A 14424-nucleotide genomic window follows, 5' to 3' on the forward strand; every position below is an offset into this window, starting at 1 on the left:
AGTAGTCTCTTCTCATTAGAGCAGAATAGACAGGTGCATGAGTGGTAGAGAGAGGGGGGGGTAGCCCAAATGCCCCCAGATTGACCCTGGATGAAATTCTTCTCATTGATGGATTAAAAAAAAGGTAACACTGACCTTTAACCACCAATTTATGCGTGTGTGGAACAGGACGTCCCTGCTACAGTTAAATACATTTTCTCCAGACATACCTTAAGCTATGCTACAAGAAAAAGATTGCAACAATGGCATGTAGTGTCTATTCCTCGCCCTACAGTCAGTGATAAAAGAAATTGATTTAACTTTACAAAGTCGTACAATTAAAGCAACAAAGAAACTGACCTGAGAATCAGTTTGAGCAGAGATCAAGCAGCAGGAGCAGATAGAAGAAGATAAAGAGAAAAGAAGCTCAAAGCGTGTGTGTGTGTGTGAGAGTGTGTGTGTGTGTGTGCGTGTGCGTGTGCTTGAGAGAGAGAGGGAATGTTTAACTAACTCACTGGACTAGGATTTCAGACTCAGTCACATTAGTTACATCACCCAGCTCCAGAAAGAAAACCCATCCAGGTCCTTACATCTATATGCATGTTAAGACACCCATCCCAATGCAGTGCGTCAGCTCAACTCACATGCTGTGACTTCAATCAATGATCAAGAAAAAAAACAAACATACAAAACAACATGTAACAAACATTAAAAACACAAAAGGAGCAGATATATTAAGAACCTGAATCCACGTTAAATTTTTTACTTGAAGGAAATAGTTTGCAAATTTTCCATTGTAGTAGTTTCAGGGCATGAATACCTTCATTAAAATGCAGCACAAAAAAACACAAATTATATCTCATAGGCCGCAAAAGAGCTCTATTACAGGAGATCGTCATCATCGACACACTGAGACGGCTCAGAAAAATGAGAGGCAGCTTACTTTCACATGCAAGAGCTTGTCCCTGAACTGACAGACACACAGACACACCCACACCCACACCCACACCCACACCCACACACACACCCACTATTTAATTTTACCACGGTTTTCCTTTGCCAACCCACTGAGTGCACATAGAGATTAAATGTAGCTGCCCGGCAGGGCCATAAACATACCGGCCAACCTCTTATGCTGGATCTATCACAACACTTTACGCATATAGACATTAACAACATGCTTCTGTACAAAAAGAAAGGCCTTGTTGAGTCCAATATTAATAATATTTCATACAGTTCAAACAACTTTATTAATCACTCTAGGGACAATTAATCCAGAGAAGTTTATAAACTACAATAAAGACATAAGAACACAAGGATGTACAGACAACAACAAATGATACACAAGATATATATTATAGTGATTAACTAAAGATCCAAGATGGGACCGATCCGATTCAATATCTGTATCAAATCAGATATTATTGATACCGGTATCTGATTTCAGACTTACATTACCAATCTACATCACCAGTCAAGAAAGATCTTTAGGCACTTTAAACATCCTCAGCTCGCTTTGAAGATATTCAGACTGAACCCACAAATCGTCTCCATGACAACGTTCAGACGAGCTGGAACAGCTCCTTCTATCTGATCAAAAGTACAATTCTTGAACTTTAGCTTAAACGATTTAATTTATAAAACCTTACAGTTGCTGCTCCCTGTTTGTACGTGAAGCCAGCACAAAGTTCACATTCATTTATTTTCTATTTGATGTTTTTGCTCTTGGAATAGGAAATGCAATACCTGGTTTGCTATAGTCTCGTGTAACCTAAGACATAATTCCAACAACAACAATTATTTTAATTATGATGAATGGAATGGAATCACAATTGGAACAAAAAGTGAATCGGTGCATCTCTTCTAAGGATGTCAACGTTTTCAATACTTAAATACTTTTTGACACCACTTGTTTTAAAACGATACAAAACTACAGAATGTTTAAAAAAATATTTGCTTTCGGACTGTTTTCTGACCCAGGACCAGCGGAAACTCAGACAGCTATACAGACTCGTACACGTTGTCTCTTCAGTTGATTTAATGTTCTCGTAACTCAAGTTGCTGCTATAAACTTTCCATCCACAAAACACTTTGGTGGATGCAACAGTGGGATTTATAGTTTTTATATACAGATACAGAATTTGATGATCGATAGCATCAGAAAGAAATAACCTAAAAAGTAACTACAGATCATTGGCAATGTTATGGTAACAAAACAATGCTTATATGTTCCTGCAATTTAGAAGGTGTGCAGGAGTTAACTTGCAATTTGGTAGTTAAAAACTAGACATGAAAAAAATTTGGATGCCTAGGACTCGAATTGAGCTCCTGTGGTATTACATCAGGTATTGGTTTAGTTTAGAAGGTTGCCACTTCTTGGTAAATGATATATGTCATCTCTAAATCAATGGGTTAATAGGAGGGAGATGTAAGTTTAATATTTGAAAATTGTGATTTTCTACTCCACGTTGGGAGAAATGCAAAAGGTATCGCAGCAGCCCAGGGTTTATTCTCCAACACTTGTGTGAGTTAATCAAGTCAATGTTAGGGTTGATCTCCATGTGTGTGTTGTTAAGTGTAAATGCAGTGAGTGATGTTCATAAACTTACATATTCCTTGACGTTTTTGGTCTTGACAGCTTTGTAAGAGTTGTATGCAGGATACAGAGTCCCGAACACCAGCCTGCAGGGAGAGCACACAAGGGACATGTTAAATAAACACTTTTAGCTACTCAATTATTATTTTATGCAAACTTGGAAACAAACACACAGCTGAAGTTTTCTCAACACTAACAGTGCTGGTCTGATGTGTACATGTATTACTGTTAAGTCTCTGACACACCAAGTAGACGGCAAAGAACTAGTGGCGCCGAAAACCAACTGTGGCGTCGCCTCACGTCGCCTTTTGTCTTGGACAATAAGTTGCATCCACCCCCTCCCCTCTGTGCACCCTCACTTACATGCACAAGCGCTGTTGTTCCACAAGTGGACTTCAGCTCATGCTTTGAGTGTGGGCTAGAGCACGCATGAGGTAGAGAGCGAGCAGGGAGACAGGGAGGCGCCTGATTGGTTCATCAGATTGGTACCTCGTGGCAGACATTGGTGAAAGTTTTTACAGGCTGACAACTGATACAGATGACGGATTTTCTTTGTTGATTTTTCAGAGAACATGAGTTATTAATGTCTGTCAGGACCTAAAGACAATTTCAACCAGAATCTGAAAAAAATTATCTGGAGGAAATTACCAACCCTGACTTTAGTTGTCAAATTTGGATAACTTTCGATACCACAGGTTTTGAAACAGCCAGACTCTATTATTCTAATGATTAACAGTATTGACTTCAAATCTTCTGTTGTTTTTCACAGACAGCTGCCACGTGTGAAAGACAGAGACAGTACTGAAATGTTGCTACAGTATTCAGTGTTTCCCCCAACCATTATATTAGGGGGGCGGCCCGCTATGTTAATTAATTACCTAATATGAGGTGCCTAGGACATGTATTTTTATTGCCATGGAAACCGGTGTTAATACTGCTTTATTTTTACTAGAATCAAATTAAAGTTAAAAATTCTGGTACGGTGAAAACCCTTATTTGAGCTTATATAGACTTATTTAAAGTAGACATGGACATCATAATAATCATTCACCTTCACCTCATCTCTATACTCACATGCAGGATATTTCACAACTATGAATAAAGCATCGACCACCTACAACACAGTAAGACTAAAAGTAACTGTTCAACATCTACTGACATCAATGGAGCTCTTTTTTTTATCCTGACTCACTCGGGGGATGAACGCACAAACAATAGAATGAATATCCACACCCTCGCTCACAGACACACACAGTAACAAGGGCAGTTTGTCCAACCTCTCTGCTCTCAGCTGCACCCCATATATTCTTCTGACAGAACTGTGTGTGTGTGCGTGTGAGAGAGGGAGAGAGAGAGAGAGAGAGAGAGGAGTGAGCAAGAAAAACGACTAGATGAATTTATAGCCTGACACTCCTTCCCTCCATTCCCGCTCTCTAGCATTCTCCTTCTTCCTCCTCCTCCTCCTCCTCCTCCCCCCGCACGTCGCCAGCACAGTTTGTTCTTTGCAGATCTGCCTAGTATGCATGCTGGATCTGGATCTGTTCAGCTGGACTACAGTCTGACTGCATACCAGGGCTTCACTGCTGCGACGAACTGCTGGATTTCAAGAGCTTTCCCCACATTTAATCACAAATCAGAATCACTAAACAACCCACACACAAAATGTTGGAGTTGTGTGAATTTGTTCTTTTCATTGGGGGGAGAAGTTGTTATTAACATTCTCCTGTCATCATTCAATCCTACTCCACCTGGATGCATTACAAGCAAATAATGTCTAATGTGGACTAGTTTTTAGTTTGCCTCCAATTCAAGGTTGGGTTGTCAAAGAACCAGATTTATAAACTAAGATATGAAAACGTAAACGTTAATAACACCTGTTTCGTTACCAATGGCGATTTAAAACATAAGTCATAAAAGCACCAAATATTCTGCAATTTCTTGTTTTTTTAATACCAAGTGAGTCTGAGTGAGCAACACATTGCACTACAATGTAACAGCTTTTCACCTAATATGTGTAACATTTGTTAGTTAGCCACCACGGACCACAGTAGGCTGAAAGTGATAAAGCTACTAAACAAACATCAACTCCTCCAGATAAATTCAAGTTTACTGAAAGGAAAAATTCAAAATCAAACTGCAAACAAACAAGACATTTACTTTAAAACTTAAGTTCAATATTTAAAGCATCTCAACGCTTTTCTTTTCTCTGTAAAAAGACCAACAAACCTCATCAAGAAATAACGGCAGGTTTTGGGTTTTTTTAGCTCTAAGCGAGGACCTCCATTATGCATACGCAACACTTCCTGTCTGGGAACAGTTGTATTGATTGTAGAGGAAGGTCAATGTTTCAGCAACTGCTGCCAAACAGTCCTCACTCTCTAATAATTTTACATCATCGAAAAACTGACAGCAATTTGAGAAAGGCGTTTGTGTTGTTGGATGTCAACTGGAACAAGACCAATAGGGACAGAATTGTGTGCTCACACATGCACAGAACTCCTGAAAGGTTCCAGTTTGCTGTATGTGTAAACAATTATGGCCAAATTTTTCACTCTGACGATGCAGACTTTTTTGCACCCTGTTAAAATTTCCTTCTGAAGTCAGGGTAAGTCGTTGTGACTTGAGCTTCTGGATTTAAACTGACCCTGTTTTTAAGTTGGCATCAGGAGGAGACTGGGGGGAGACGGAGGAGAGAAGACCCCTGGTTACTTATATAAGAAAACCTGACACACCATGCTAAAAGTGTTCAGCACTGTAAAAGTCTGTGCAGCTTTGCACTGTCACTGTCAGCCCACAAAGGACTTGTCAACTCAAAGCTGGAGAAACTGCAGTATGAAGGTGTCTATATTTAATGTGATCAAACAATAACAGATGTGCAAAGAGGGCCAAACACCAAGTATACACACAAAGCAAAGAATGTGTGAACTAAATGCACCTTCTGCAGGAAGTCTATCCTTATTCAATGTTGTACTTTAGATTTAACCTCTATCCTACTTACCCTTTCATAGTTCTTCTGTTAAACTGCATGGACTTGTTATGTTGTCATGTCAATGCAGGCACCAGAATTTCAAACTTTGATATGATCCTAGTCAAAATCAAACAGCTGGTTTGATACCTTGCTATAAAAGTATAATATACCAAATATTGGGTGGTCTATTGTTTTTAATTACCAAAATTGCAAATACATTGGCAACAATTGTGTGCAAAAAGGTTGCCATTGTATTTGTGCAATTTACAAGAAATCATAGCTGTCAACTCCCCTGCTCTATGTCGGTTTTTAAGAGACATAAACATAACTATTGTATTTCTATGAGAAACAAAGGACTTGATTAACACCAGTATTGGTAGAGCTGTGAACAGGAATGGACTCCCACTACTATCTCTCGTTATCTTGTGGTTTCTGTACTTTTCGATACCCTCTGTTATTAAAAACATCATTATATCTTTTTGAAACCTTTGTTGTTGAAAAGTGTTGTTAACTATTCAGTATCACATAAGAAAACAGAAAAAAGCAGTTTGTATGTACTTTTTTGTTATCTGTCGAGCTGAGACTTATAAATAATCTGTGTGTACGGTATGTGACTCCTGCTGATTGTCTGAAATGCAGTGGACGGCACATGTCATGCCAAGTCCCTGTGTGGGAATCCATCACCACATATTTTGACACAGTGGTCTTCTCAGAAGTTTTGGGGCCAGACATAAAGACCAAAAAGAAGGGAGGACGAACTTTGTTGGAGAATAAAAATAAAAATGTTGAAATTAAACATTAGGATATAGCCAGAAGATTGATCATTTAATCAAATGGTCACGATTAAGTGGAAATGAATGAATAAATGAACATTTAGCATAAGGCCATTATAGTTTTAACTCAAATAGGAGCGCTGACTCACTGAGCTACAGTTGAATGATAAAAGAGTGGAGGATTTTACGATAACCGCAACCTACAAACACACACATTGTATATTCCTTCTGAGCAGACTAGAGTGCCTTCAGCGGCAGGCTGACAGCCAACAAACACAGCAGTTTATTTTCCTGCTGTTGCTATAGAAACAACTAGGCTGCCAAAGCTTCCAAAGCTGTATTCTGTAACTTCCACTAAATTTTTCTGTGTTTTAAGGTATAAAACAATACTACTGAGCTTTCTAAACACACGAAAATGAAAGTTTGTGAATGAATGGCTTTACTTTCACTCTGACATGGCCTGTGGGTGTGTTTGCATGTTTGTAGTGGAGAATCTGGTTGCACAACAACCCAGACAAAGCACACGGTGGGGTTGGAGCATTGTTGTAGAAACATAAATATCAGGTTGGCCTCTCTTAATGTTTATTTTGTATCTCTGTCTGTAGCGTAAGTTAATTATAGAACAAATACACAAATTCCCTTTCTCTCTTCCTCTAACACTATAATTTGAAGGCTGCGTTTGGCTAGCAATCGATCTAATGAAGGGCGATGCTGATGCTGTGATAATAGCGGGTAATTGTCTATCAATTGCTCCTCAGAATGAGCTTTGTCTGCAGCCTGAGTGTACTCACAGACCTCCTGCACACACAAGGCTGGCTTCATGGTGTTAGGGAAATAAAGACAGTAATAAATGAACAACAACAACAACAAGTGCTATCTACATAACAATTATGAAGTCGAGGACTTGAATTCCCTAAAAGGTCCCATATTATGCTGTTTCTGGTTTCATATGCTCTTTAGTGTGTTTTCCAAGTGTCCTGTGCATGTTTAGGCACATCTATGTGCAAAAATTCAAAGTCCGCGGAAACGCGGCTCCTCCTACGTTCTCCTGTTAGCTGTAGCATTAGCTGCATGTAGCGCTTGGTTCTAGCCCCCCTCGGAAATAAATTGCCAGTGTGACGTCATTGTCAGTGTGATATCACTGATCTAAGCCCATTGGCTCGTTGTGGCAAGCCCAGCAGCTCATGTTGCAGACCCGTTAACTTCTGTAGCACGCCCACAATATGCCGTAGCCTGCGGTAGCACAGTAGTGCTAAGGTGCTAATGTTTTTGCTCCCCTCGGAGCAAAAGTGGCTGCATTCCCAATATGGTAAAAGGGGCGTGACATTTCCAAGAACCGTGCTGAGCGACTGACCAATTACGGCAGAGCCGACAGGCCGACCAATCAGATCGGACTTGGCACACGTGTGGACTCTGAACGTGGGCACTTCAGAGCCTTAGAGAGAGAGTCAGAAGCGAGCCGGTGCATGGAGCGGCAGAACATGAAAACAGACATTTTTTTCGAACTTTAGCTATTGTGAACATACTTTAGTAGGTACATAGATTAAATATATGAACCCCAAAAAGGGCATAATATGACCTCTTTAAGGCCCTGACACACCAAGCAGAGAACTAGTGGTGACTGTGGCATCGCCTCACGTCACCCTTTGTCTTAGCCAAAAAGTTGCACTACAACACACCGCAAAGACTGCAGCCAATGGCCAACCACCACAGAGGTTCTGCACATGCGTGAGAGGAAATAACTCTCCATGCCAGAGCAGGCGGCGGTAGTTCGTTGTTATAATACGAGAAGACCATTTTTCGAGAATAATGTCTGATAAAAAGTTGAAAATGGCGCTGCCGTTGCCAGTCCTTGGTCTTTTAGTGGAAAAAGAAAAGAAGAGGCGGAGGAGACAAATAAGGAGAAACTGCACTAATGGGTGAAAGCATGGATACTACAGCGGCATGCTCAAGGGGCTTTACTGAACCTGTGTCGAGAGCTGGAGAGAAATGAAACCTCCTAACAGCCAATCAGAGACATTCCTCTCAACGACTGCCGAATCCGATTCATCATGTTGAATCTGCCAAAAAAAAAAGGCTGACGATGCCCCCGTCTCATGGAGTGTTACAAATACTGTTGTGGAAATAAAGCAGCTTTTTATATTTCAGTGAGTCTGTTGTGCAATATACTGTTTGAGTGTGTAGAAGGCAGTACACTTGTTTGTGGTTTCTGAAGCAGCATAAATCAGTTTTACAATCCAGTCTGAGGTCATTGTATGGAAAACTGTGAGACTAAATCCAGGGTACCAACCAAACTTTGCATTTTGTGTACTGTTGCATTACAGCTGATGAGACAGCCCTACTTCTACTCAGTTATTAAGCTCACCTTACTGCAGCAGTTGTTTTTAAAAGTACAAAAGACAGAAAAAGTCTAACACTACTCGGTAATACTGCCAGGTTCATCAACCATCAGCCACAATGACCTTTCCATTTCATGGACTCAGGACATTTCTTAATGTTTTTAAGGGCTTAAAGGTACATTTACCTCATTCAGAGTAACGTCTTAAACAGAGCTCACACAAGGAGCTGAACGTCCACTGAAATAATCTTGAAACAATTTTGTGAGAAACAGGGCCCCTTTTTTTCTATATCCAAAACTAGAAACTCTCCATTTCCCCTCTCTCCCTCCTGTTCCCGTTCTTCCCGTTTCAACACCTTCCCCCCTCTGCCTGCATGCAGCTGAGAAAATAGCCCTGGTGCTTTTAGACGGGCCGCTGCTCTGGGCTCCAGGTCAATTTCTCTGGTTTCCTGACACCGTACACCACCAACAACCAGATGGAGGGAGGAGAATGACAGGACGACAAGAGAGCAAGAGAGAACAAGAGCAATAAAAAACAAGAGACACACCGAGAAGGAGAGGGGGAGGGATCGACAGAGGGGAGAGAAGAAAAATGATTTCAGCTTCCAACATCTGGTTTGAGCTTCAGGAATAAGAATTTGATTACATGACTTTTCCCCTAAAAACACAGAGGGGGGATTGTTGAGAGAACTGCAGCTACAGCAAATGAGACTGGTTCAGGTCCAGGTCTGTTCATCCCCACAGTATTTCCTCACAGGGAAACAAAGGACATACATCATTTACACCCGGCTCACAGCCCTCCCAATGTTCCCACGTTACTAAAACTTCCTTCACAAACTCAAACTTCAGCTAAAAGCTTTTATTTTATTTCTGGAGACATATATATGACGACAAATATGACACAGATGGACCTGACAAACTTCCCAAGTCAGACAAAAGACAAACAGGCTGAAAAATTGAATTCCAGTTTTGAAACCACACGTTTTAAAACGATAAAATCTGCGTTATTTTAGGAGACCCAATTTGATTTAGTTACCTCACTAAATTGCCTACTGAGGAGATTGTGTTGTGAGTGCATGTTTGTGGAGAAATGAGTGAGTGTGACATCTTTTGTTTCTTTTGTTCAGATGTTTATATTTTGTTTAAAGTGAAATGAAAGGGAGAGCTGAAAGAGAAGCTTTTGTTGAGACATGATGGCTTGATACACTTATCTTTACGATGTCTATATCATCGTATATTTCTACGTGAAATGATTTATGCACATCTTTTGAATTCTGGACCTCGCGGATAAAGAACAAATATATTAAAAAACTTAAGATCTTCAGTCATATTTTTTACCAAAAGCTTCTGTGAGCAAAAAAAGAGAGCACTCTGTCTAAATAAAGACAGCGAGCAGAAGTTGGCTTGCCGTTAAAAACAAGAAATGTCCAAATATTGGGTTCTTAGGGCTTGTATTTTAGATGCTGTACAGTTAACACTATAATCACACTCTGCATGCTTGTAATATATCCAGAGGACTTCATAGAAACACAGAAACATCTGAAACTTCGGGACTTAAGACTTCTTTAAGCTAGGAGAGCTATTTCACTATGGACGCCTTCTTTAAGTCTGTATTAGTCCGGAAAAAGACAAACTGTCATTAAAGCCAAGCAGAAAGACTTTTTTCAGCTCTGGGAACATGAACATTATAGAGGCCACAAATGTAGGAAAAGAGGGGAACATCTGATTTATATTCTAACAATTATATTTATTCCATTACCTGACATCTATGCAAGTTGAATGAGTTTGTGTGTGTCTCATTTTTGTCTCAAACTGTTCAATGCTTACCCTATTTGTTGTGATCTTTTGACGAGAAATATCAATAAATCAACTGGCTGGAATGTGGAATGTTTAACCCACGGAGGCGAAATGGTGGATAAGACTGCTCACACGCCGTTCCTGTCGCACTTCAGCAATGCCATAATGCAATGTGAATTCACACCCAGGCACACCAATACTACGTGGATGGAAACATGTTTAAGTTCAATGAAGTCTTGATGGTGGAACTTCACTACAGCACAACTGCAGAGGCACAATCTGTAATGGGCTCAAGACTCCTCCTCATGACGCTCTTCCTAGTCACCCTGTTATCCAAGCACCAGCATTCATCTGAAAATCTTATTGAGAAAATGTTGTTGGAGATTAAAGCTCTCATGAGCCTCTGGCAGTCAACGTGCACCATGCATCCCGCTCATCTTGAAAGGCTTGTTCTTTAATCTGCTGACACAAGCAGACTGAAGGAGACATACTGTACACAGCATTTTAACTGTGTGCAACACAACCACTGGTTTGAATATTCAACTCACACATGCACAATTTGGTGAAATTAAACCCAACAGTCTGACAGCAAATACATCCTTAAAGTATAACCTCTGGGTTAAACAAAACCATCATAAATTGGTGGGGGAGGGGGGGCCTCATGATTGTATTAACTTCCTGTGCTTCTTTAATGGTGCTGCTACATATTTAAAAGAACAATGTCTGCTGTGTGAGAATCATCCACATTCTCTGGAATAGTTTCTGTGCTATCCATGGCAGTTCAACTCTTAGGCAGAGAACTCACATTTCTTTGTCAACACTAAGAGGGCGGCTCCAACACAGAGAAAGAGCTGGACAAATAACTTGAAGCCATTCCTTGCAGGCTGACGCCTAAAATTAGCTGGTCATGAAGTGCTGAGTTGAAAACCAGAGTCTGGCTATTTGTACTGCTGCACGACACACACTTCAGAGGGATGATGGAAAGGAGATGTGTTGAGGTAAAAAGGGGGACTGAAAGACAACCATTTGTACCGAGGTTCTCCTTGGCTGGTTTTCTTGCTGAATTTTGTTCTTGAGAAAGTAAACACAGAAAGTACAGAATGAATCAAAATAAGTTTCAGTTCTCTCTGCCTTTCCCCCAAGATTTGTTGATGTCAGATTACAGCAAACAAAAAGATAACATTATCTAAACTCCACTGAGGAGGCGTAAGTTACCACGATAGACACCCCTGATGAAAATGTGAATACTTCTGACAGGGCAACAACCAAGTAAAAGAGATAAGGCCATGAGAACATAATCTAAGGGCGCACTCACACCAGGCAATCCTTATCTTGCCCAAGCACGTTTGACCCCCAAAGTCATTAAAGAATATCTTCCAACTATTCTGAAACTTTGCACAAACTTCTGCACTTTCACCTGCTAAGTCAAAAAATTGATTTTAAATGACCAGTCTTGTCAGCATTAATGTGTCATCGCGACAACCTTTCACATCTCAGGGAAACCTGTACATAATGTTGTAAGATATTTATATTAGGGATGTAACAATTCACTCAACTCACGATACGATTCTCTCACCATTCATTTTACAAAATGAGACTGTAGACAAATGATGAGTGACAAAGATTCCTTTAGGGGCTGCAGACCCACCTGTCAGTGTGGTTTGGCCTTTTAATGTTTTTTTTTTTATCAACAAGGGGAGATGATTGGAGCTTCTCGTTGTGGTGTGGATTAAATGCTGCATCATGTTGGTCGTGTTATTTTTGTAGTTCTCTGTCTTCTTGTAATATTTGCACACAGTTTTTGTCTTGTCTGTTATCTTCTCACCTCTTTCATTTTCTGTCTTGGGGAAGCCAAAATGCTTCCACACCTCAGATTTTAATTAAAGACGGTGCTGCCTCCTCAATTTCTAAATCTTGCTTTACAGCTGCTGACGCTCACCATATTATTGAGATTAATTTTTCAGAGTACCGATGTGAACCTTGACACCTCTGAATTGCTTTATCGCAATTTTACGATTTGTACACTGTCCTAGATTAAAATAGACTAATAAACTAAACGTGATTGACTAGTGTGAGTGCTCCATACTGTGCTCAAGCACGGTACACTTTCGTGGCCCTGGCAAGGTTGGAAGAGTTGTACTTCTGCATGGTATGGTTGCTCATGCACGAGCAGAAACATGGGTATACAACGTGATGTACAATCTATCGCCACCTTGCATTATTGAGAAATCCAGGAGTGTTAGAAGGTCGTATCTGCCCAAAACAACTCGAAATAAAACACAACGTCAATGTTCTGCGTGTTGTTCTCCGTTGTGCTGACTCTGAGTCTGCCTTTACGACGTGATGACATAATTACAAGAGGTAACCGTGCTCAGGCCCGGTTGGGTCTAAAGCAATTTGAGTGCAGTCCGGCAAGGGATTGGGGAAGGGGGACAATTGTGCTTAGGCACGGTACAGGCTCTAGTGTGAGTGCGCCCAGCTATAACTGGACTAAAATGTTTTTTAAGGCATAACTTTATAGTAATGTTTACCCCTAGCATCCACACTACTCTCTCTTATTGCCAGTTCACCGCCCCACAATTACGCACCTGTAATGTCTCACCTTCAATATAAATGTCACAAGGGCGTAATAGTGGGACCAAGGCCCCCCACCTCTGTGCTGCTAATAACAGAGGTGTTACCTTTCTCCCCTCTGAGTGTTTTTATCTGAATTTCTATGTGTACAGTTCATGAACTTTTTTTTTTTTTTTTTTTTTTTAAAGAAGCTCGGTGCAATTTAAGATAGTGCTGCACGGATTAGCACCTCCTTTGACTGACCTTGTCAGTATTTTCTTTAATAGTTGAAACATTTCCCTTCATAAAATATCACATTAATTGAACATTATACGCCCTGATAATTAAATTACCAATTAACTTCATTACACAATGCTGTCGGTTAAAAAAAGGGGACTGGTACCGCTTTGCTTATAAAAATTACAAATGTCTGCCAATGCATTTTTTGAGTGTCTTGAAATGAGATTTACTTTCCAAATTAGTGAGAATATAATTTCAAGACACTTCTTCAGAAATGTACCTTGCCTTATTGGCAGAGATGTTCACTTATTGCAAACATTTCAGGCCTTATTTTTTGCTTTTAGTATCTTGGAGTAAGATTTTTATCAGGATTTATCAGTTGAATGTGGATTATACTAAGAGTAATTACATTTTTCTGACTAGAAATTAAACATCTACACTTGCTATGACTAAGATTGGAGTTTTGCAGTGTTAATTTTTCAGGATATATTTTCTGTTAGAATCCAAATTGCTTTGTTAACTATGGCTGTGATACATTATTCCGTTCAATAGCTTTCTGGAAAAATGCAGCACTAAGTAGCAGAAGGTGAGTTTAGAGTACAAAGATAAAAACAGGTTCTGAGAAGAAGGAGACTGAAATAGTCATGTGGTCCTGCACTCTGACTTGAAATGTGTGCTGATGTCTGACAAGAGGTTACAAAAGAATGTGTTTAGTAACCAACATGAGAGAAAGAGGAGAGGCGTGTGATATTTTTCCACCACTCCCTTCTGTACTTTTCACTACATTCCTAAACTCCATTAGCACCTAGTTATGCAACTACTTCTCCTGAACATAGACACAGCCAAAGAAAGCCAGAGAAGTATAAGAGAGGTGGCAAGACAATAAAAAGGGCATGCTGCTGAGTCAAATGGACTTTTATTAAGGGTCTGACCTCTGCACTTGGGATTACATCAGTATGATAATGGAAGACAAGTAGCCAGTAACCAAACAAATCCATGAAAATCCACTTAATTAATACTTTCTTCCTGTGTCCTTGCATTGTTATGGCTGCCAGGTTAAATTGGGCAGAGCTGGCTTGCTAATAATATCTCCAAGATGACAGCTGTATCTGACACTCCCATACAGATGAACATGTCTAGGCTTGAATATTTCCACCTCACCGATACTTTAAACAAAGAG

General features: G+C 40.1%; 1 protein-coding gene across 1 annotated transcript in view; it reads right to left on the reverse strand.

The window, feature by feature from the left end:
• reep3b (receptor accessory protein 3b) overlaps positions 1-14424 on the reverse strand; it is a 36036-nt gene that overhangs the window by 20908 nt on the left and 704 nt on the right. Inside the window, exon 2 of the mRNA XM_061028789.1 lies at positions 2589-2661. Coding sequence (XP_060884772.1) covers positions 2589-2661 — 73 coding nt within the window. The remainder of the gene's footprint in view (positions 1-2588; positions 2662-14424) is intronic.

Source organism: Labrus mixtus, chromosome 21 (genome assembly GCF_963584025.1).
Source record: "Labrus mixtus chromosome 21, fLabMix1.1, whole genome shotgun sequence".
Classification (NCBI taxonomy): domain Eukaryota; kingdom Metazoa; phylum Chordata; class Actinopteri; order Labriformes; family Labridae; genus Labrus; species Labrus mixtus.